At 42.7% G+C, this 23,649-nt stretch overlaps 2 protein-coding genes across 3 annotated transcripts; one reads left to right on the top strand and one right to left on the bottom strand.

Moving 5' to 3' along the window:
- Nucleotides 1-19: 19 nt before the first annotated feature.
- On the bottom strand, nucleotides 20-2,455 carry LOC136430002 (cingulin-like). 2 transcript variants are annotated; one of them, XM_066420212.1, is made up of 2 exons: nucleotides 2,313-2,455; nucleotides 20-1,780 (listed from the first exon to the last, which is right to left on the bottom strand). In XM_066420212.1, the coding sequence occupies exon 2, from the start codon at nucleotides 1,720-1,722 to the stop codon at nucleotides 451-453; it is 1,272 nt and encodes a 423-aa protein (XP_066276309.1). In that variant the 5' UTR covers nucleotides 1,723-1,780; nucleotides 2,313-2,455; the 3' UTR covers nucleotides 20-450. The 2 variants fall into 2 exon arrangements, with proteins under 2 accessions (XP_066276309.1, XP_066276311.1); XM_066420214.1 differs by lacking the exon at nucleotides 2,313-2,455 and adding an exon at nucleotides 2,181-2,265.
- Nucleotides 2,456-5,184: 2,729 nt separating this feature from the next.
- Nucleotides 5,185-21,567, top strand: LOC136430003 (fibroblast growth factor 3-like). Its single transcript, XM_066420215.1, has 4 exons — nucleotides 5,185-6,390; nucleotides 13,553-13,656; nucleotides 15,971-16,041; nucleotides 20,529-21,567. The coding sequence occupies exons 1-4, from the start codon at nucleotides 6,129-6,131 to the stop codon at nucleotides 20,653-20,655; spliced, it is 564 nt and encodes a 187-aa protein (XP_066276312.1). The 5' UTR covers nucleotides 5,185-6,128; the 3' UTR covers nucleotides 20,656-21,567.
- The last annotated feature ends 2,082 nt before the right edge of the window (nucleotides 21,568-23,649 follow it).

The raw sequence follows: 23,649 nt of genomic DNA, 5'->3' as shown, positions 1-23,649 counted from the left end.
AAGCAAAGACTTAAAAATCCTTGATTCCACATTTGTTTATTCCACAAAACCAACATAGAGGTAGAACATGTAATTTCTTGTTGTCTTCTTCTGTGAAGTTGAACCAACCACAGAGTTATCTAGATTTGTTGTCTCAGTATATATGGCCGACAAGGCAAGAGTACTACATGTGTTTGGCAGTACATATGTAAAAATAAACTGGTATGGCATAATTCAGATGTGGCTACCAACATAACTAATATGGCTTGCGATTTAAACATCATTTTGCAAAAATGATGCAGATGAGAAGAAACTATCTGCAGTGAACTGTTTCATATCACTCACATGCAGTGTTTATTAATCACACGTTATTGCCCAACAGAGGCCCTGAGATCTAATGTTCTATGTAACCATTGGTCCGTTTTGCAACTTACTTCACCAACAATCGTTTAGAACAACAGAAATTTGGCACTAGTTGCTCTGAGACTGAAACATCTTCCCGAAACGTCCTGTAAAGCTGGACCAGCCTTTTGATACTCTTCTGTTCTTGTTCTCCGACTGTTCTCCCTGGGAAGGAGAACTAGTCTCTGCCCCAGGGCTGTCTGTGAGATTGTTGTCCTCTGCCTCAAGTGCCACTTCCGTGTCATCTCCGTCTGTATCTGCATCAACAAGAGGCAAACCTGCAGAGGTTTTGTTCACATCTTCTTTCTCATCTTTCTTATGGTTACCCTCTGACCTCTTGTTCATCTCATGACCTTTGACTTCTTGTTGACCTTCCTGGGACATTCTGCAGAGGTCGTCGTGTAACTGCTGTTCCCTCTGCTCCATCCTTTCGATCAGTTTCGCCACGTGCCCGTTGAATAGCGAGTGTATCCTCGCCATCTCTCCCAGCATCCAGTCCTTTCTAACTTCTGCCTCCAGCGCCATCGAGATGACAGTTCTGGAGACGGTGGACTCGACTCCGTTAGTCAACTCACTGGAGTGCAACTCCTCCACAAAGTCACACATCATGTTAAACACACTCGACAAAGAGTCCAACCCCTCGTTTAACCTCGTCGACCTTTCTTCCTGCTCTTGGGCTATCGTTTTCTTCAAGGCCTCGAGTTCCGCGGAAAATTTCAATTTCCTTACCGCCGTATCTCTCATCTGACGAATCAGCTTGTCGTGCCTTTCTTGAATAATCTTTCTGTCACTCTCTGCCTTTTTCAGCTGCGTTTCAAGCTCCTTTTTGTGGCTTTCTTTCTCCATCACAACTTTTCGCTTGGCTTCGACCTTTTTGTCCCCTTCCTTTATGGACTTCTGCATCCCTTGCAGAATCAGATCACGAGCTTTCAGCATTTCTTTGAGGTTTGCAATTTCTTTGTCTTTGGGTGCTACACTTAGTTGCGCCTGTCTAACCTCTTCGTCCTTACTTTTCACAGAGTTCTTTAAGTCCTCTATGATGATGTCTTTAGCCCTGAGCCCCACGTCTCGCGATCTGAGTCTTTCTTGGTAGTCGATGCGCTCCTTCTCCAGTTGTTTGGTCAGCATGTGTAACTCCGTTTCTAACTCCTCCTTTTCTTTCATCAACTTTTCCACAATTTCCAGGTGTACCCTTGTGTGCTTCTCTGGAAACTGCTCCCCCATGTAGCCGTTTGCCGAAGTGCAGGGTTTTTCCTCGTGATTGATTGAGTGTTGGACGGATATATCCTGTGGAGAAGTCATATCCACACTAGGTGTGGAGTTTTCCTGTGCCGTATCCATGGCAACAGCTTCCTTGGTTACAGATTCCACCCCTGTCTTGACTGGTGGTTGCAAATGCCTGGAAAGCAACATAAGACAACAAAAATCATTCTTGCATTCTAGAATCTACTGAATTGGTTCTAATTTTTTCCCATCCGCTGTTCTATGCACTAGCTGTGTAACCAGCCAGAAAATTTCAAGAAACAAGCAAACAAAATAATCAAACTAGAGCTGCTCGTTGAGTCAAAACAAATATTTGATCAATTTTGATGTAGTCAAAACCTGCCACCCCCCTCCCTCCAATATACGGAGTCCTGAGCGCTCTCATCCACACACCGACTTTGCTATTGTTTGTTCATAGATAAGACTTAAAAACAAGCCAGGAACGTTCAAAATCAGTATATTTATCTCCAGGCGACAGTTTGCTGTTCTAGGTCCATGTTTACCAAGCTCCAACATAAGACAAGATAAGGGGACACCGTTATAGTTGTCTAGCCCCTCCCACCGCTTCTCGGAAGTCGCCTCAGAGTCACCCTTCTCGTTCTCAGACCCTCCATGAAACTTAATGAGGGCAACTTCAGACACACAACAAGTAAATAAGTCGCTCTTACTTGTGTAAGTAACCCGAAGGTGTGCCAAGGTTAAGAAAGGTCTAAAAATCCACTCGAATGCTGAAGAACTTATCCTATGCACCGCATTCCACTAGTCTGCTTAGTCCACTATGATATAGGAGCCAAAATCAAACAAAACAGATCTCTAATATGATTATAAAAGATAACAAATCTTTATAAATATACTGTTTTGGTACAAACATGTAGTCATAGTATTACCGTATTGCTTATTAGTCCTATTTAGCTCTGTTTGTTTTAGTAATAAAAAACTAAAAGACGTTTAACCCCCAAAGAGAATGGTCTGCTCCATCCTTCCGCTCTCATGTGATCGAACATCCTGTGATCACGTGCTGTGATGCTAGGGGGCGTGATTCTGACGTCATGGCAACGGTGTCGTTCACGGCCTAATCGATGTATATGATCAATATGTATAAGGTGAATCGACAAATGTTGTTTTTTTCGCATTACAAAAAAATCAATCAATCACGTGTACCGTGATAAAGATACTACCATGCAAACAATACCGCCGCAGAGCCAGTCCATTGAATTGCGCTCGACAATTTTTTATAGTCTCTACCAAACTCCATAGGTCCATCATATTTTTGGCCAGTTTCTACTATCTTTTCAGCGACCCATGGGGTCTGATAGAGACTAATCTTGGGGTGGTGTGAAAATGGAAACTTGCAAAATGCACAAGATGGATAAAGAAACAAGTGACAAGTGCAGCAGAAGTTGAGAAAATTGAAGACTTACAACAAGAAGTCGGAAACATTGTTAATCAAGAGAAAAACTGCAATAACTTTTTCCAAACCTCACCCTCAATCCAACATCCTAGCTTTCTCAGCTTTTTTTAACAGAAGACAGCGGTTTACGTACATAGGTGTACTTAACATACTGCGTTGCAATATTCGGAAAACCGCATTATGAATTTTGTTTCAAAGCAAAGTTCTCGATATTTAGTACAGACTACAGAATGATACCTGCTTTGAAATTCAGTTTTGTTGACCAATGGGATTATAAGTATAATATAACTTCTAGATCTTGGGGTCCAGGTGATAATTGTACACTTTATGGCACCCGTTTTTGTTTCCATCAGTAGTATACTAGTATAGTAACTGCATCGTAGTTCTTTACCTAATACCTACAGGTAACTATATACGTTCCCCACCTAGCGAATTAAGATCGCACGGCACTGGCGCGAGCAAAGTTCGTTACTCTCATTTCTCAAATTCATTTCATCAAATTTCGATTAAATTGTCAATTATATCAGGCAATGTATTTTCGATTATTATTCTATTTTCAATACAAGCATGTGATGTATCTGTAAACTGATTTCTCACACAAAACCTGGTATTGTGACCTCACATCGCAGGTCATAATGCGCATGGGCAGGATATTGCAAAATCTATAGCTAGCGCTTGCTGAATTCGATATCATTAGCTGTACAGTGGATAGAAATTATGATGTTCTGTTGTCTGATATTTGCATCATTCCTGTACAATTTCAGATCATTCCTACATCACTCAAACACGTATATTTAAGCCAACACGTCAAACACCTTACACTGCTTTAGTTGCCGTCATCAGTTAACGTGGGAGTGTGTTAAAAACGTCACGTCGGGCGCTCGGGGCCATGCGGCCAGGTATCCAGGTGATTGTCCCACTAAATTGTGCTATCGCTGTCGCGGCTAATGCATGCGAGGGGGTCTTTCCCAGATTGTAGCCGGGGGCATTTTTCGGTGCGGGCCGCTTACGGTTCTTTGTACTACTACACACACTAGAAATTCTTTAGATTTTCTGGAGGTCGCTCAGCCTATTAACAACCAGACAGACAAACACGTAAAGGGTCATCTACGTACAGGTAGAGACCATACGTGCGAGGCTTTGCTGCGGCCTTTTACCTCTGTAATTGTCTGGCCTTCGCCTCTTCGCAGTCTTTTACTGAAGTGCAGTAGGGAAGAAAATGATCGAGGTGAAATGTGAGCACGGCGAGAGTGAGTCTTCACATCTCAGGCGGGCCAAACGCGTCAGTCTACCTGTGAAAAAGGTGGGGGTTTCTGACTCATGACTACATGACACACGTGTGATTTATCATATCATAAACGGTTGCAATCACTGACTCAAATTTTCCTCTGAGACGATTTGTTATGAATCATTAAGTGTGTAGGTGTCAGAATGACTGGGAGTGAGCACTAATCCGCCGCCAGAAAGGTTAATACGACAGCCCAATTAAGTGATCCGTGGCCGCTCCCACACATGTTGTACAACATACTTAAGAAAATCCAGCGGTTAGGCTTCGATCAAGTGGAACTCCGCATGTACACATCACAGACATTCTTTGCAATGTATACAGACAAATATTTATCTTTTGAGGATTACGGGAACCACAAAAATGTCCAACAGCCGCTATAGCTAGCACACGTGGAGCACTTGAACGGTGGGAAAGGCGTAGGTTTAATTTTGAGCACACGACATGACAAGAAGACAGGAGAATATTGATATTTTTCTGAATTTAGTATATGTAAAGCCGGTATTACCGACTGTCGGCGTAATAACACACCAGCTTCGCAGGCACGCAGCGCGGTAGCAGCTGGTTATATCACACTGAACGACCTGTCACACCTAACCTTTTTGGTTTACTTTGACAATCGGAATATCTACTTTATTTCCTTATTGCGTGCGCTGCTATCTACTGCTCTATGGCTTCTTCACACCTCCACTGATGAGTTATTCGAACCTTTTGTTTTTGCTTTGCATGAGATAACCTCAGTAGTTCCATCCTTCCTACTTCTTTTCTTTTATGACCTGTCTTATACAAACTGTCTTGTCATCTTAATGAAAGACAGCTAACCGACCATGAAAAGCCCTCAAGAAAAAGTCGCCCAAACTCGCACATGTGTTGGGACATCCTTCAAAGAAAAGATACGACCAACCCCCTAAAATAGCACCCCAGATTGACAGCAGATAAGAGTAGACACAGGTGATGTTCCAGTTAAGCATTAACATTTACTGAGCACACCACCGCCGTACAATTATACTACCGCACAGGTGACCGGGGTGGGGGGCAGTCTCTCATTATAGTGTGCCCTCCCCACACCACACTAACACAAGTCGTACCCCCTAGTTCTGTGGACATCAACTCAGCAATTTGTTACGCGAAGAAGGAGGTAATTGCTAGAACAACCTCTGGCCCCGGTATCATTTCATTCTCACACACACAATTGACAAAAGGCGCGCACTTAGTAATAAGGTGGTGCCGTCATCGCACCAGCGGCTCATTTCAGTGGCTAGAACTTCGCGTGTCTAATTGGTCTTAATTACGGCATGTCTTTTGCGCCAGCCCAGCCAGGGCACCAAGGCGATCTTCTCACCACAGACATGTTTTTGCCCTGGGAGGTGTGACAACGCTTCAAGATTAAGCGATAAAAGATGGTGAAAAGAACTTGACGATACTTGTTGCGATATACTGGGTGTACGTTGGAGAGTGTATCGGTTCTCGGGGTGAGGTTTGGAGAGGAGGACTCCGAGCTGTCGTGGCGTGCCATTTATGGCATTTCTCAATTGTCGTAATCATCTGTCTCATTTATTTCAATCAAATTAAGATCGCCCTGGGCTGATTTTTTTGTGTGTGCCATCCCTTTATCCAGCCACAGTCTACATTGTAGCGGGTGGGGTAAACGCACTTATAAAGAATGCGGCGCCCCAATTGCCGACAGTGTCGGTTGCATGTTGCACGCCTCACCGCGGTTGGCCCCGGGTCTCATCGGCGGGAGGCGGTCAAGTGGGTCGTCTGACAGAGACCTACTCACGCGAAGGGATGGAAATCACCACTTCAGCCTTTCTGCGGTGCACCCTCGTCCTCCACTTTCTGACGGAGTTTTGTCGCGGTTTCCCCGCCCAGGCTGCGGAGCCCATCATGCCCCGGTCACGCACGCCACGCCAGGTAGACTTTACAAGTACCTACACGCACCTGGGCTCCAATAACAGGACCAAGCAGCTGTACTGCCGGACAGGCTACCACTTACAACTTTTTAGCAACGGCGCCATCGGGGGCACCTCACAGGATGGCAACGCCTACGGTAAGGCTCCGATTCCCTACATTACACATGCAAGAAATGCTAACTATGAAGCTCGTAGCGGGTAAAAATGAAGAGCAGCGCACGCAATGCAGCCATGTTGCCCTCTAATGTAACACTCTCCTTGCACGCAAGAGTAGGATCCCCCTTGTCGTGGCGCTTCTTGGGTCGCTGCACTACAAACGGTCTAATCGTTCCAATTTACAAACACGTTCCGTGGTAGCTTTTATTTACACCGACAGGGCAAATTTGCACAGACCAGCGGCCGAGGTCACCGTCCTTGTGAAGTATACCGTTCCCGTTATGCACCAGGGGGGTAACGTTACAACACATTTTCTTTGATAGTTTGAATCTATATAACTCATTCAAGAGCTGAGAAACACGCACTCGTCTTTTGGACTAGTTAGTCGTCCCTGCTTTCGATCATACCCAGTTGTTGCGGAAGTGTCCCTCACAGCATGTTTTAGGCCAAGGCCTCATAAGTAACGAAACTTCTGCTGTCAGAGTCGACGTCAACCGTAACCGCTATCTTGACAAGCGTGAGAGATAGCGTAGTACCTCGTGTTTAGAGTTACCAGCTGCACACGTGCCGTTTCTATACGCCTGTGAAGAGCATACAAGTCGTTTTTACTTGTGTGTGCTATACAGGTGTTTACGGGGCGCTGGTAAACAGCGACATACTTTCTGACAGACCCTGAGGACTCGAGCGCTTTAAGATCAGTGGCCGTGAAGGCTTTGGGTCAGTTTTTTTGGTCACAGATAGCACGAGACTTATCGTGACTGTTGCCTTAAGGGACAGCGTGGATCTGGAGGTCAGGGCATCGTGATGTTTCACAGATGATTGGGAAAATGTTTGATTGTCGTTTGGCAGGAAGCTGAATTAGTACGGTTGTCTGGGGGGTAGTGCAACAGAAGGTCTTACTGTCCCCAGTGAAACGGTACATAGGCATGACCTTAAAGGAATGTCCTATTCTAACCTCGGTTCGCAGGAGATCCTGTAGGGAGGGGGGTGTCACCGACTGTACACGTGTTTGTATAGCCGAGACGCCTGTAACAGGTCACTTGGGTTTGAGACTACCTTGCTCGGCTGTACCCGTATTTGCTAGCGGAACAGTGGTTTCAGACAGGGACTCCTCAGGTTTTTGCCGACGTTGCAGTAACTCACGGTATGCCATTCGTCACCTGAACAGGTACTGTAAACACACCATGTGTATCTTGTCGTCACTGTGAATATGAGGTCATTCAGTTTGTATACTCTTGACGTTTGACGAGCAAACAATGACAAAGGCAGTGTTGACGATTCTCTGGTAAAATAGGCCGGCCGTCCCCCGAATCTTCGCCGAGAAAATCAGAGTACATACTGTTGATCTGTCTGGCGCGCGGCCACGGTAGACCTGTTCACAAATTACACCGCATGGCAACAGCAGACGCTAACATCCATACACCCGCAGGTCGAGGGGACTAGCTACGGCTCATGTTGTTCCAGCCACTTGGGGGCGTAGCCTTCGTGTGACTTGTTGGCCTCCACGTGAAGACGAAACACGCAGTTCCCAGGGCCACGCATTCTACAGTATAGATCCCGAGGCCTCCGCCGGAGCAGACGATGTCCCTCGGCGGAGCTTTGCGTGAAGGCGGGCGGCTTGTGAGTGAGGTACAGCCGCTCACGTCACCACTCCGCCCCGTGGCGCCTCTGGCGGGGGTTCGCGCTAATTGCCCACGTCATAAGGAACGTTAAGTTTCTGACAGACCCAGTCACACGGAATGCCTAGTTTGTACTGACATGTTTAAAGACGCTGAAAGCTAGCTACACTTTTACAGGAGGATGATATTTAGTGGGAAGAGACTCATGTGTGGGGGTGGGGGACTAAAGTTGTGGACCTTGGGGAACTGAGTTGGCTCACATAATATATAGGTCTAGAACATAGATTTTGGGACAAAACAAAGATGTATCAGTTTCAACTTTCAAAAGCATCAAGCATGTTCGCGTCGTGTGAGAAGTGAAATTTGTGTCCCATCTTATTCACTTACTCCTTTAGTACACAAAAGCTAGTCGTTGTTTAAAACGGTTGTTAGCTATCAGGTTAAGATAATTAACTCAATAGACAAAAAACAAAAGGGACTGAAGACAAATTGTTGTCGTCCTACCGACGATTATGCTCACCAAAATGATATTGTCCAATATGAATGAGGGACAGCGACACGAATAATGAATGAATGAATGAATGAATGAATGAAGACCTTTATTGCACATTTTTGCCAAAGAGAGCTAAGTACATGTCACAACAGGACAAAACATGTTGAACAGATACAGTTAACAGATACAAAATAAAACTAACTATCATTATTAACTTCTCCTCGCTCGTCAGTTATAGTAGAGATAAAAGAACAGATATGTTTCTCGGTGGAAGGCTTGTCTAGTAAATGTGGGTTGAACTGGGCTTAAGATTAATTTCAGAAATTGAGCTACGTGCTTATTCTTGCATAGGCTACAATGAACAGCTATTATACGCGATCCATGCAGACAGTTTTGCGGTTGGACTACTTGTAACAACATCGCCAGGGATACCTGTCCCTCCCGGCACTAGTCTGTTTTTTCTCATCATATCCATTGTCCAGAAAGACGCAACAGTTTTACCCGCTGTAACACTCAAAGGGCAGAGAGAGCAACCCTATTAATATCGCTGTCGGGCTGGAGATTTATGGGCGCCAAGACTAGAGAGGTCATTTTGACTGCAGAGGTCTTCTGAGCTTACGACGTCATGATCTTTTTAAGTCTAGAAATAGCTAGTGATTCAACCATTAAAACCCAAACGGATTTTTTTGGTAATGATATGATGACTGTGACCATTAATCTAAATGATGATTAATGTAGATATGTCATCAGTATCAGTAGTACCGACAAAAAATTAGGAAGACAGGGAAAGGTTTTTCTGGAAATCGACAGGAAGAAAAGCTATTTTATGGTCAACAATGGTGTGTAAATAAGTAAATAATTGATGTTTGTTGCACGTGTGGTTTTATGACGGGCAATTAAGATAGACACGGCCTGGGTTTGCCTCATGTCAATAATAATTTCACTTTATTATAGAGCGGCCCCTTCTTTGATTTCCTGGCGTGATATTCGTCCATCTTGAAAGTGAAGACAAATTGCACTTTTTTTTCCTTTTTGGCACTCATAATTAGTCATATTGCTAAATTGCACAATTTGCAATATACAGATGCAAATGTCATAATTTCCAAATCGTTGACAAACGCGGACTCTCATTTTACCCCCAGCATATAGATTTCAATGGATGTTGAATTACCCTCAATATCATTGTCTATACTTTCATTTCAAAACGCACATTCTGAAGACTTGAATGGATGGACAAAAATTCAAAACTCAAAAGGTTAAATAGTATATCTGTCTGGTAAAAATCATTTTACATCTTTGAACTTCAATCGTCATTTTAACCTTTTCCCTACTGCCTAACTCTGTAACCGTTAGGGAATTGGGTGCCAAACGGTTACTTCATAGTGCTAAAGGTTAAAGAGTTATTCTATGAACAAAGGTCTCGATGTTGAGGTGGAAAAAAAACATCATTATTTATTCCAAAAGCATGTAGGCACATGAAGTCGCTATGTTGATGCTGTATCTGACATTGAATGTAATGTTCGTGTTTATAGCGACTACCATACGATACAGAAGACACGATATTCCTGTGGTCTCTGCCAGACTGGCTACGGCTATGGGAGAATATTTGCCAGGAGAGAGTTTCGCCACAATAGGTTTTCATTGGCAGGCACAGTCAGTCTGTGATATGTCCGTTTGATGAAATGATGAAAGGCAAAAGGGGAAATGTTACCCTTCCCGTGGACTGATTCTTCTGGCCAATTATTCCTCTTTCTGCCGAGTTATACGATCCGTACCCCCGTAGAAAGGCCTGGTGGAGGCTATACTATTCACGTTTTTGCCTACGGTGAGATCCATCCGCACGTGCGTAATACGCGCTGACATGTTGCGGTGAAGGTTTGGGCGGTTTACGTCACTCCCTCCCTTGAAAAAGAAACCCGCCTGGACTAATGTAAACAAACATAAGGTCAGCCCTTCTTCATCACAAAGCCCCGCCTCCAGAGAAACTACGTCACCAATTACAACTTCTCGATGTCAGCCCCTGCTCGCTGACGACAACTCATGTGTTGAACACATGATGGACAGGCGGGTCGGACGACAGAAGTAGTGACTACCCCGGTGGTCTGCCGTGCAGTTCTTTCAACCCACACAGCCCTCTCTTCTTAAGCGGCCCGACAGTTTCTTAAGGCGAAGAGCAATTGACTCCAATTTATCCTCCTCTATATCTCCTACCCACATGACAAGACGTCAGAAGGCCTGTAGAGACCACCTGAGACGATATGGTCGTACGGCAACGGGTGCGCACCCACCCGGAAAATTATAGTATAGCGCTTACAGGTGATTTGCGTTTCACTTCGAGCTGCGGTTGTCGCAAATTTGGAGAGATATGTTATGGATCGTTAGACATAAACGTCTGGACATAATTATACGTCTTGTGTGACGGCTACGCCTCAAGTATAGAGCGGCGCTCGAGGTGGAAAATTCCGCCGTCGCCCTTCATCTTCGTCTTCTCCTTCTTCTCTTTGAAATCACAGAGATGGACCAGGGAAAGAATCGTACACATGCGAGCCGGGGTCACGGGGAGAAATGTTCCGCGAGAGCAACCACAAAAGATCAAAAGAAACATGACAGAAATAGAGCTAATAAACTATTTTGACGCAAAATTACACAGACACACGGATAGACCTTTTAGCTTCCTTCCCATTTTACCTTTTATTCAAGTTGCGTCCTAGCTAACCCCTCTCAGAAACAGCATAACGTAGAGTGGATCAATTCCTCAAGCTAACCGACATTTTTCACATCGCAGTCGTCCCTCAGTGAGACATCTGGAGCCGCATAGTTCCCGTTTGGAACTTTTATTCAGCCTTGTACCTCTCAAAACAGCTTTTTGAATCGTACGTTGCAGTGAGGTTGCTTGTAGAAAAAAAGCAGCTGTCTTTTATCATGAAAAAGAAACCTGCAGATAGTCGAAGTTGTTTTATCTCCTCAGATGAGCCCAGAACACACCACAACGACCACTTTTTCCCTCAGTAGGTTTCATATAGAAAAAAAAATACAGTAGCAACTTGAACCTGGTACATTGTATGTACTAGTCTCTACCAGACTAACATTTGCAGGCGCAGTTATTTTTATCAATCTTACCGTAGACTGACTCTACCGGCCAATAATAATTCCTTTTTGAAGCTTTTTCGGCCGAATTCTACGATCCATACCCCCGTAGGAAGGCTTGGTGGAGGCTATGTCTGTACCTTGTACAAAGACCACTACTGCACCTGGTTTGAGAGTGCCCGTATGTGATCTGACATGTTTTGACGGGTGTACTTAGCCAGAAAAACAACTTAATGAAAGGTCGCTCATAATTTCTCGTGCGCCTGACCTCTGTCGTTAGCAGACCGAACATGACAAGGTCATTTCAAACTCCATTTGATACCAGAAGGTTTCTATAACAGACTCTTAAAGGTCAACGACTCATGATGCTCTTAGGTGGAGCTCTTCTACTTAAACTATTAGTAACTAAATACGCTGGATGGACCCCCCTCGCCAATATTAAGTGTAAGTTCATGTAGAAAACAATGCTCTTAGGTGGAGCTCTCTATTCAAACTATATTAGTAACTAAATAGTCACTACGCTGGATGCCCCCCCTTCCCAAAGTGTAAGTTCATGTAAAAAGGATGCTATTACTAAGTGGAGCTCTCTACTTAAACTATTAGTAACTAAATAGTCACTACGCTGGATGGACCCCCCTCCCCAAAGTGTAAGTTCATGTAAAAAAAGGGTGCTCTTAAGTGGAGCTCTCTACTTAAACTATTAGTAACTAGATAGTGACTACACTGGATAGAATCCGCCTCCCAAAAGTGCAAGTTCGTGTAAAAAAGTAGTATATTGTTGCAACTTACAGATTTCTCGACTATTACTATACTAAGCACTGACCCAGAACGTAATGTTCATTCGTGGAACTCCTGGTGAATTGTTTGTTTTCATCAATAATCAGTGGTAAAGTCAACTGTCAACAAGACAGCTTTTAACCCAGCGTGGTTCCTCAGTTGCAATGCGTTATCAGGCAATTGCAGGAGCTGTTGTCTTGTAGTTACAATACCGTGAGTTCATCACAATATCTGTGGTATGTTTGTTCAACGTTGCATCAGAGTTTCGAATTCGTACGTTGCATATGATATGTTTTTCGACACAGCATTTAGAAACTATAGACGCGATATATCATCCTTACATACGCTAACGTATACGTTACGTTCTGTCGAGGTGCTACTATGATGATACTTTATTTTGACTCTGCCCCGTATCTTTAAAACATGTGCTGCCAAGGCTAAACTAATGATTTGCTTTGTACTACAGGATTCGGCTCTACATCTGTGTTAAATATGGCTAAAGGTGAAATTCTATTAAACCTGCACATGTTCTCACCGTAGTCTAACTGATGCAGCTGCAACAGTTGCCTTATCATCGGCTTGTGTATACCGAGTTTCTTCACACTCGGTGTTGAGTGTCAAAGTCGTCTTTTGGCAGTGAGTTACATATGTATATCATTAGTAGTAATACGCTACGTGCAGAAGAATTGAAGCACGCATATATTGTTGTTGTTGTTGTTGTTGCGATGTGAGATCTATAGCTAGCTGTCCAAAAATAAAGGACAGCCAGAACTAAACGCCATGACTAAACGGAGACCAGTTGGTACCTCATTGCATATAAATTTTATCCTATCTTTGTATATATCCAAGCAGTTGTATGGGGATGTTTGGGGACACATCTATAAGCAGCGACACCTGTGCTGCAATGCATTAGTGTGAACCAGTCAGAATTGCCCTGAGGAAGGTGACAGATGGTCACCGAATCGTTGGTTGAATAAATCACTTGGTCGTGTACAAGGAGTCTTTTTATTTTGTATGGAAAAGATATTGTGACTTCGTCTTTTGCAGACCAAGTCAGAGGCTTGTCAGAAAACTAATCCTACCTTTCTTCCCACATCTGCTGACATTTATATCATGGAGTCCTGACTAAAGTCCTGATGACAATTTCCCGCCTTTTTCTCCTCACAGCTGTTCTCCACATTCTCACGGTGGAGGTGGGCGTGGCCGGTATATGGGGCGTGGAGGCCTCCAGATATCTGTGTATGGACAGCAGAGGACACTTATATGGATCGGTAAGCTAATCATATATGCGTATATATGTATATAAGTAATAGCAGTTGTATAGACCGGTAAGGAATTACATGTATATCTGCACATGAATAACATAGAACATGAATACGGATAGGTATTAATCGTAGCTCAGATATCTGTGTATGGCCAACAGAGGGCACTTATATGGATCGGTAAGTAATGAAATATGTACATGTGTAGATATTGGGAATAGAAAGCAGTTGTATACAGACCGTTAACTTACAGACCGTTAAGTTATTGCATGCATATCTGTACCATAGTTTGGTTAAATTATCCAAACATTGTAGAGTTAAGTACACACATTAATGAAAAGGCGGAATTCAAAGTCGCGCATTAGCGGAGGTAAATGATTGTAACGAAAAGTCTTTAACTTAAATGACTAGTGTGTGGTTGTCAAAGTCAAGCCCGAAGGCACATTGAGCGAATTTGGTACAGCTAATAACACGTTAACATTGTTCCACTGTCGGATTATAGAATATCCTTATAATCTACACCATAAATTGGAGTTACAGACAGAAGTTCTGCGTGATTTTTCCCATCACATTGCTTAGGCCATGTTGATTTGATTGTATGGATGACATCTGCGCGCACATCAATTTCCGATCCCCCCCCCCCCAAAAAAAAATCGGCCATACTGTAAATCGTACAGAACAGCTGCAAAATGAGAAAATGTATGCTGTAAATTGCTGTAAAATATATTTCGAAAACGGGCACTGAAGTCATAGAATGCCAAGTCAATTCCAAAGGAGAAGACGCGAAAGAACAAGAAAAAAGAATCTATCATTTGGTATGCCATACTCTGTTTAGTTTTGTCAAGGAGGTTAACCTCCTTGGTTTTGTTTATCCTTCCTGACCACGTAGATTTCATAATGAATGCAACTTTTTTGGGAGGGGGGGCATTTTTTTTTCATTCGCACGCGCGCTCACATCAGTTTCGGGGTCCCCGGAGAATGCCATCCATATTATAACAAATTAACATGACCTAAGGCTAAGTTAGCGAAGAAAAACTTGAGAGCGATGATGCCTAAACATTTTATTCAGATACTATACTCACTCTACCGATATGTACCATGGCCCCCTGGGTTAACACTGGCGAGGTACAATAAGATTAAAGAAACCGCAGGATGGTTTTCACCACGTTAAAATCAAACCGACGTTTTGGCAACCTTCAACAGGAAACACACCCTTTACACCAACTGGCAGAAGCCAGCTAATTTGGCAGTACAGTACTTTTTTGCCGTCAGTTTGCCAAGTTCCGGCTCTGTTTTTATAAGACTTAGATTTAACGTATTACTAATTATCAACAAACGGTGTGATAATGTGAAACGTACTTCTCCGCTTTCCTCACCCCTGCATGTGTCCATCTTGTGATGTCTCAATCACCGTACGTGTGTACTTTAAAGCTGTCACCTGGTCTTACACACCGTATAATATGGGTGTTTCCCGTCATTCCTCCGCCCGCATAGCTTAGTAACTAGAAGGCAGGAAGGGACCAACAAAGGCGGCGCGCGGCGCGCTGAAATGCGCAATTAGAGCTCCAGGTCTTTTGATGTGGTTTTTGGTGCGAATTTGGGAGTTGGGAGTAATGCTGGGTTTAACCTCGAGCCCACCATGCAAGACGTCTGGTCCAAGCCGCCTACAAATTTTGTCGAAAATTACGACAGACCGCAAATTTGACTGATCTGTCCTTAGTTACTGCCAAATGAAGTGTACCTAACTTAAACAAACAGATAGACATCTGATTTGACGTGAGTTTATAAAGGGATCTAGATGGAAAAGTGTGATCGACCATTCTGAAGCCAACAGTTCGTTCTTCTTTAAAGTTTCTGTTCTTGGTCCCCGGTTCCTTTCTTTCGCTGCCACTACTAAGAATTTTCCTGGCCTGTGCCACATTGACATGAACAAAACTCAGGGTTTTGTACCTGTTCCTCCTCTTCACCTTATGTCTAAAATTTGCTTTTGGGGCGATCACGTTTTTGGCTGTACGCGTACACTTAGGCACATAGTCGTAGAGTTAAAACTGCACAAGAAGACCAGCCAGGGGACCGATATAAAACATTGTCTATGCGGATAGGCTGTTACTATAGACAGGATTACTACTGCTTATGTCAACGCAAAGAGTACCCGAAAAGTGGTTACATTTGCCAGATGGTCCTTATGAACAGGTGGTCACTTTCACAGGTTGTAGTATATCCGCGACTGTCATTCTTTCAAAGTTGTTTCTATTTTTGATGCACGTCTGGGAATATTCCAAAGACTAGCATTGATTTACAATTTTGTTTTGTTTTGACACAGCCAAACTTCACAACAGACTGCGAGTTCCTAGAGAGAATAGAAGACAACGGGTACAACACATACGCAGCAAGGTGGGTAACACCGTACTACAACGGATATTTCATAGTCCAACTTTTATACAGCTAGAATTTAGGATCTTATTGTACACATGTTCATACATTTTCTAAACTGTGAATTCCTAAGTTGGTTGTTATAGAAAACGGCTTCAGAGTTCACTGAAGCCACATAATAAGAGTAATATTTGACTTTGCATATATGTAGTTATGACATAGCCTGAGTTCAGGGGCTCCTATGGTGAATGGACAGTACGTGACCTGGAACTAACTAGGATGACACCCAGGCTAGTTAGAACACAAATGCTATGAAAACAAGATCGCCATTCTAAAATACTCAGAAAGGATGATAGGGAACTTTTCTTTTTCTTCTTGCCTTCTTCTTCTTATGACTCTGTGATGCTTTGTAGACCATCCCTTTGGTTGCTTTTTTCTTATCTTATATTGCTTACTTGCTTGCTTGCTTGCTTACTGGGAAAAACCCGACGTAGGTATCACGTCGAGGGGAGGTGCTCGCCTAGGTACGGCCGGTGGTGGTGGAGGTGGTGCTACGAGCAAAGAAGGTGCAAAACTAAATCTAACTAATTGTAAATGAAACTAGAGTTCCACGACCCCATACATTTGCTAGATGATCTTAACCTTTATGACTAACGTAGTATGAGTGCTTCTCATTGATTGTGAATCTCAACCCAAATAACAGAAGTTGTCCAAAGTATGACCTTAACAATGAAAGCTGTTCTAACATTAATCATCAATTATGCAAATGAGGTCCTCATTAGCATAATTTATATTCAACGATGTTCACATTCACATTACTTCCAAATGCCACAAGTATGAAATTGCTGCCATTTACAAGTATGGAATTAAAGTAGCCTATATTTACACAAGCTCTCAGCCGGAGGTTACTGACCCGGCTGGACACTAGGAGCGCGATTCGTCAGGCTAGGAATTAAAGTAGTTTCTCGTTAATCATACAGATTAGGTATTCATTTGCATATTTTCTGTCTATTAACATTCCTCTTTTCCTCAGTTACAAATACCACACTTGAATAGTCCTGTCATGGAACGCAGCGGATTTTTTAAATTTCCTCATCAATTATGCAAATCAGATTTGCGTAATCAGAATCTAATTATACAAAGCATCACTTAAACTATCTGCATACCAACAATCAAAATGATTCATGAACCCCATCTAGTATTTTCTTATTGATTATGCAAATAAGGTCTTCATTTGCATAGTTGAAATCTATCAATATTCTCTCTTCCTCAGTTATATATGTAACATGTTTGAGAGACCTATCATGAAATGTAGCGGATGCATAAACTTTCCTCATTAATCATGTAAACTAGATGCTGATTTGCATAACACGTTTGTAATTATGTAAATCATCACTCAAGCTATCTACATACCAAACATCAGTTATCCTCTTTCAAAGTCTGAAGCAAAACCTGCTCCTGCAGTTCCAAAAAAAGCCGCTATGGGGCCAGGCGTATACCGCGTACTCTCTTCCCAAAGAGCTATCTATGGCGAGATGGGGTGCCCGATGTGTTGGGCCTGATTTTGTTGGTACTATGTTCGTGGGCAAGATATTCCACTCTTGAATACTAGTAGTTCTGGGGAATAACTGGCCCTGCAAACATCAGTCCTACATGGAGTTGTGAGTCTGTTTGTTTGTATGTTTGTATGTTTGTATGTTTGTATATTTGTAACTTTGTATGTTTGTTTAGAACTTCCATTAATAACATGCATCATATACTTACTAGTCTTCCTGGAGTCCTCATCTAATACTATATACAAACATAGATACATGTACAATTCCAAATTAACAAAGGATCCCACTAACTGAGGCAAAACATTACTTAGCAAACATAACACACAATGAAAACTAAAACTGACACAGACGTGCAACCGTGTAAGCACTTGCCATCCGACCCCTCCAACTTTTTAATCTCAATTCGTCGTTTGTCTGATTTTCATTTTCTTGACATGTTATTATTGATTTGTTGTATACATATTGATGTATTTATGTATCTTTGTGTTCCATTATTTGCTTCTATTGAAGTGTATTAGAATTTGGTTATATCTATTGTTTTCTTTATGATTGTATTTCATTGTTATCATTAGTTAGTTTATTGGAGGAGGGCTTAGACAAGCCTCCCGGGTTTCCTCCCTACTCCTACAGTATTGTTATATTTTGCATATTTATTTGCCTCTGATTCTTATTCTATTTGTGCGAACCAATAGATACACAAAACAAATGCATGAATATTACTCTCCAAGCAGAGGTTGGGGTAGAAGATTGTGACCTTCTTATCATATGTCCCTTTTTCTGTCGGCACTCTCCACCCAGAAAACGGGGCGTAAGATAAAACGGTCACAATTTTCTACCCCAACCTCTGCTTGGAGAGTATAAACATTCCAATTCGCCCATTTCTTCGAGGCTGTAGCTTAAGATGGTTTTCTCGGGATGAACGGCAGATTCACACCATCTGTCCCTGATAAACGTAAAGGACTAGTCTCCACCTGTGGAACACATTCTTGTGCCTTAAGGGCAGCGCGTCTCAGCAGACGAAGTAATCTTAGCCTGTAGCAAGTGAAACTGTGAAAAGGAGCAAAATCAGCAAATTTGTTTTTTAAGAATAACAATTTTCAGATGGGCGTATCTGTAAGAAGAGAAGTAACAACTTTGAAATAGATTTCTAAGGTGTAACACGAGTAGACAAATTACAAATAAAGCGAAACATCTTGAGATCGTGTATCACCCCCCGTGATAATGTCTCCATTACTTTAAGGAGGCACAATTTACGTCCTTGAATCTATAGAAATTATACTTCAATGCCAGCGTACAATTTTTGAATAAATATATAATCTACATCCAGTGAACGATATTTGCTCAAATCCGTCGCTACAACTATGTCTATAGCTATAGACTTGAGGCGATAAGAAAGTCGTCTGGAGAGCCATCGCGAGACTAGAGCAAATTGTAAATTTGGTGGGGTCAGAACTCGCCATGTCTTTCCGTTATCACACCGCGACCCCCCCTAGCGCATGCCCAACACTTTCAATCAAGAAGTGAACCGGCTCCAACCGAACCGTTGGCCGACTGCCTTGACCAATAAGTAACACACCGGTGGCAATTTTACAGTAGATCCATTAAACGGGCACCTAATTCGTCCTCGTACCAGGAAAATACTGTAAATGCAGAAATGTTCGCGGTGGTTTTAAGTTCGCGTTTGAAACAAAAGTAGCGCTACAGCCACGTGCATAATGGAAACATTTTCGCTGTGATTTTAACTTTGTGGTAAAGAGTTCACCGCGAAAACCGCGAACATAAAACCACCACGAATATTTCTGCACTTACAGTATAAGGGAAGAACTAAAGAACAATGACATGGATGCACAAAAACAGACCTGTTTATATCTTTTCAATAGCGGACATTGATATAATGTGTTTGATAACATAAAAGCAAATTCAGAGAAATGATTGTGATAGATATCACAGATCGAATATACAGCCTCCCATCCCTTAAGTGACGGGGTATCGTGACGCCTAATGATCCTGATTCCAGATGCTTCATAATTTCTAAAGTTCATGTTGGCTCAAGTTCACGCCGCCGTCGCACGATAGGGGCGGGCTCACGTGTGATCATTTATGCTTCTCCGATCCGAAACATGTGTGGAAGACTTGCTTAACAAACGGCCGGGTAGCCAGTTGCGTGCCACGGTTTGACGCTATACCGTCGGGTCGCGGCACGCTTGTTAGGAAGTTTTCCTCGGCAACTCATTCCGAATATAATGAAGAACAACTGGCCGATATATGCACACATGCGCCTCTCAAGGACGAAATAACATGTGAAGACACAGAAGCTCACAATTCTACCCCTCTTGGGGCTGAGTTATCCTTTGAAGTGCAGTGGAATGATAAGCTCGATCTTAGCTTTGTTTCAGGTTCTCACCAATGCACATTGTAAGTCTTTCAAGAGTATTCTCCAATCAGATCTATCGGTGGCAATGACTGAGTGACAGTATCCAGAGAGCAAACGAGGCATTATTGGCCATCGGCTTCTTTTGCCCTTTGGATATTGTCCTTGCTACCGATAGATCTGCTTGGAGGTTATCTCAGGAAGGCCTGTACAGTGTCTCCTATACCAAATAAAATGCAGTAGACATATCTGCCTTGCTCCATTTCGACACGAGCCTTTAGGCACCCTGGCTGACAAATAGTCTGGTCCAGTGAAGAAAGACGATGTGAGGACACAAGGCAAACTTCCACCATGAGTAAAATCTAAGACAGTGGAAACCCGGACAACTAAAATAGGCTGCGTAGAAACATAATCATACACACGACAAAACACTTTTCAATGCCCAAGAGTGAATCTAGGAAACATCACGTTCAGTGTGCTATCATATCAGCTTATCTATTTACACAGGCCACAGTGGCCAAGTTTTTTTCATCGATAGCGTGCACAGAAACATTAAACTATTTTTGCTTCTTGTCACGCAGGTATCGCCCGGGCAGGAACCACCAACGCTGGTACGTTGGGTTGGACAGACAAGGACAGCCCCGGAGGGGCAGTAGGGTCAGGAGGACTCACATTTCAGGCCAATTTCTACCAAGACAAATCGAGTAATGATATTCCGTATGTGAAGCTGAGTTACAGCGTTGACTTCTGGACTAAGCTTTAATTGTTGAGCAAAGCACGCAAGGCTTTATCAAAGTCTTGCCTCCCGAGTCCTGGATACCAGCTTATAAGACCTGTTTCCAAGGAACTGAAAACGGGAACGACTGTTACATCGGATCCTGGGAAGGAGAGCTTCAAGGTCAAGATGGACGACAGGTGCGGAAACGAGTGTGACGCACTTCCGGTACGACGAGAGGGGATCTGCTGGTCAGAAAGACGTCGAGAGACGTAATTCAATATGGACTTCTACGTCTCTAACAAGCGTCAGTGGAAGATCTAACTTATGACAAGGACAATGTGACTTTGAGGTGATCAGATAATCATCGGCAACAATGGAGATGAAACTATTCTTCTTCTTCTTGTGACGAAACTGTGACATCTTGAGACGTTGTCACATGGTCTTGCAAGGACATCTCTGTACAACCCAAAACCGCTGTGGCAATCTCGCCATACTTTGCCATAATTGTTGCCTTGTTCATTTCTGTCTGAAAATCTCTAATCACCGTTTGCTTTCACGACGATCAACCAAAAGTTAACTTATTCTTGGGATATGTCACCAGACGTAAGGGGGCATAAAAGTTCAATTGATAATGAAAGTTCTTGACTAAGTTTCCCTTATGCCTATAAAGAAATGGTGAGTACAAGACATTTCACGAAGTTGTCGCAGATATAAGTGATAATGGACTATTTATTTATTGACACTTTCTATTAAAACATCCGATAGTATTTATCAGAATGACGATGTGTGCGTACATGAACACGATGTGATTTTGGGTTAGCCTCCGATGCAGACTCTTCCCGGCTGTTTTCTTTTTCAAGTTATTGTTTTTATACTATTACATTTTTTTCTAATTGCTGACCGGCAATAAGAAAAAAATGTAATAGTATAAAAACTGTAACTTGAAAAAGAAAACAGCCGGGAGGAGTCTGCATCGGAGGCTAATTTTGGGTGATGTTGGAATCAAGACGATCTGGGTAAACCATTGAAGGGTATACATTGACTGACAATGTGATTAAATCACCATTGCTACCATCGACTCAACTCTTCTTCATTGTCTCCATACGCACGTCTACACTCATTATATGATACTGTAAATGCAGAAATGTCGTGACGATTTAATTTAAAGCAGGGAAAAAATGAGTGTTCGCGGTGGTTTTGAGTTCGCCTTTGTCACAATAGTAGCGCTACAGCCACACAATGGAACGGCTTTTTGTGGTGGTTTTAAGTTCGCGGTAAAGAGTTCATCGCGAAAAATGTGAACATAAAAACCACCGCGAACATTCCTGCATTTACAGTATACCATAGATTTATTATGACGGGCACACACAAGTTTGTAGGGGAACTTTCTCTTTTAGTTCGAATATGATACATCCTTATCGTATGTTGGAAAATCAAAGCTATGGGGGACTGACAATCATGATTAGATGTTATCTCTATTAGTATAGATCTTTATAGATAGACTGACGGATATAAATAGGTGGATATACATAGACAGATATCTATAGATGTAAGCGAGACAACGGCCGATGGAAATTTACCGCTCCCGTTTCATTATACGTTTCGAACGTGACATTTCCTGCGTTGACGGTTTTGAGACTAACCTAGGTGATGTTCAAGACACCAATATACACAACCCTACAATTACAAACAAGTTGGACATCCAAGGTTGTGTAGCAATGTGTTTATTAGAAGTATTCTCTATCAGACTCTGTAGGTCGCTGGAAAAATAGTAGAAATTGGCCAAATAGACAGAATCTGAGATTACAAAAACTGTGTTTGCCTCCACCAGGCCTTCCTACGGGGGTGCAGATCGTAGAATTTGGCAAAAAAAGGAATGACTGGCCAGGAGAATCAGTCCACGGGAAGGTTAACATCTATGAGGGCCTGCATGGGGGTCCCGACAACGCTCTACGCTAAATTCGGAGGACCGGCTACGTAATACGCTAAATTCAGAAAGCCTCCCTACGCTCTACGCTAAATTCAAAAATCGCCCCTCCCCCCTACGTAAAATGAAAACGGCCGATTACGCTCTACGTAAAAGGGGCATACACGCCCTCATCTATGGTGGCCAACTCTCCTGGCAGATATTCTCCCTATAGCAGGCGTAGTCAGTCTGATAGAGACTAGCAAATTGTACCTCCCGGCCGGCATGTTATCCGTCTTCTTGCCCAATTTCTACTATCAAGTTTTCCAGCGATCTATGGAGTGTGGTAGAGATCACATAAGAAGCCCAACCACGTTATAGACACCGAAGGAAACTCCACATAATCTGCCAACGCCAGGACGGAAGGGGCAGAATAGGAACTGCGTCAGGTGTAGTGATCCTCTAAATCGTCTCATTTCCGTGGGCTTCAGGACTATGATCCCAATCTTTTTATCTAATACACTATGACGTTACCGCATTAACCCACAGTTACAATTGGCGGTAAAACATTACCAACACTCAACAGCTCAAAAGCTACGTCTTAATGACGTAGAGAAGTACTGACGGAAATGAAACGGCGATGGTGTTGCAGAAATGACTTTGAACGACAGGTGTCCCCAATGACTAGAGTATGACTATATATCAGTGTTCATGGTGTGGTGTGTGAATATTTGTCTTATCGCTTGACTTGCCCGATATAAACATAAACGATTCAAACAAACAAGACCAAAGTCCTGAGTGTATCCGACTTGTGAAATTAATTATACATAGATAAGCTAGGCTGTTTTTGTATTTTGTTTATGATTTTGTAAGAGCTCCCTTGGAAATCAGTTACTCGGTTAACTGATCACAAAAATGAATAAATAGCACAGATTCAGAACTTCAAGACATCTATCATTGAGGTCTTCTTATTCCTAGAAGCTGAAAACATAATGTAGGCTTCTTTTTTATGCATGTAGTTTGATTCATTGGTTTAGTATGGTATCAGTTATATTAATGGTGTAACTTGTGGGTGAGG

The sequence above is a fragment of the Branchiostoma lanceolatum genome, chromosome 3 (assembly GCF_035083965.1).
Source record: "Branchiostoma lanceolatum isolate klBraLanc5 chromosome 3, klBraLanc5.hap2, whole genome shotgun sequence".
In the NCBI taxonomy this organism is placed as follows: domain Eukaryota; kingdom Metazoa; phylum Chordata; class Leptocardii; order Amphioxiformes; family Branchiostomatidae; genus Branchiostoma; species Branchiostoma lanceolatum.
Note: the sequence above shows the minus strand (reverse complement) of the source record. Positions and strands in the feature narration are given on the sequence as shown.

Bases quoted from the DNA above. Each gene is read 5' to 3' on its own strand.
- LOC136430003 (XM_066420215.1), top strand. From the start codon at position 6,129: ATGGAAATCACCACTTCAGCCTTTCTGCGGTGCACCCTCGTCCTCCAC. The intron at 6,391-13,552 runs GTAAGGCTCCGA...TTCTCCTCACAG, and splicing joins ACAGGATGGCAACGCCTACG to CTGTTCTCCACATTCTCACG. The intron at 13,657-15,970 runs GTAAGCTAATCA...GTTTTGACACAG, and splicing joins GAGGACACTTATATGGATCG to CCAAACTTCACAACAGACTG.
- LOC136430002 (XM_066420212.1), bottom strand. From the start codon at position 1,722: ATGGATACGGCACAGGAAAACTCCACACCTAGTGTGGATATGACTTCT.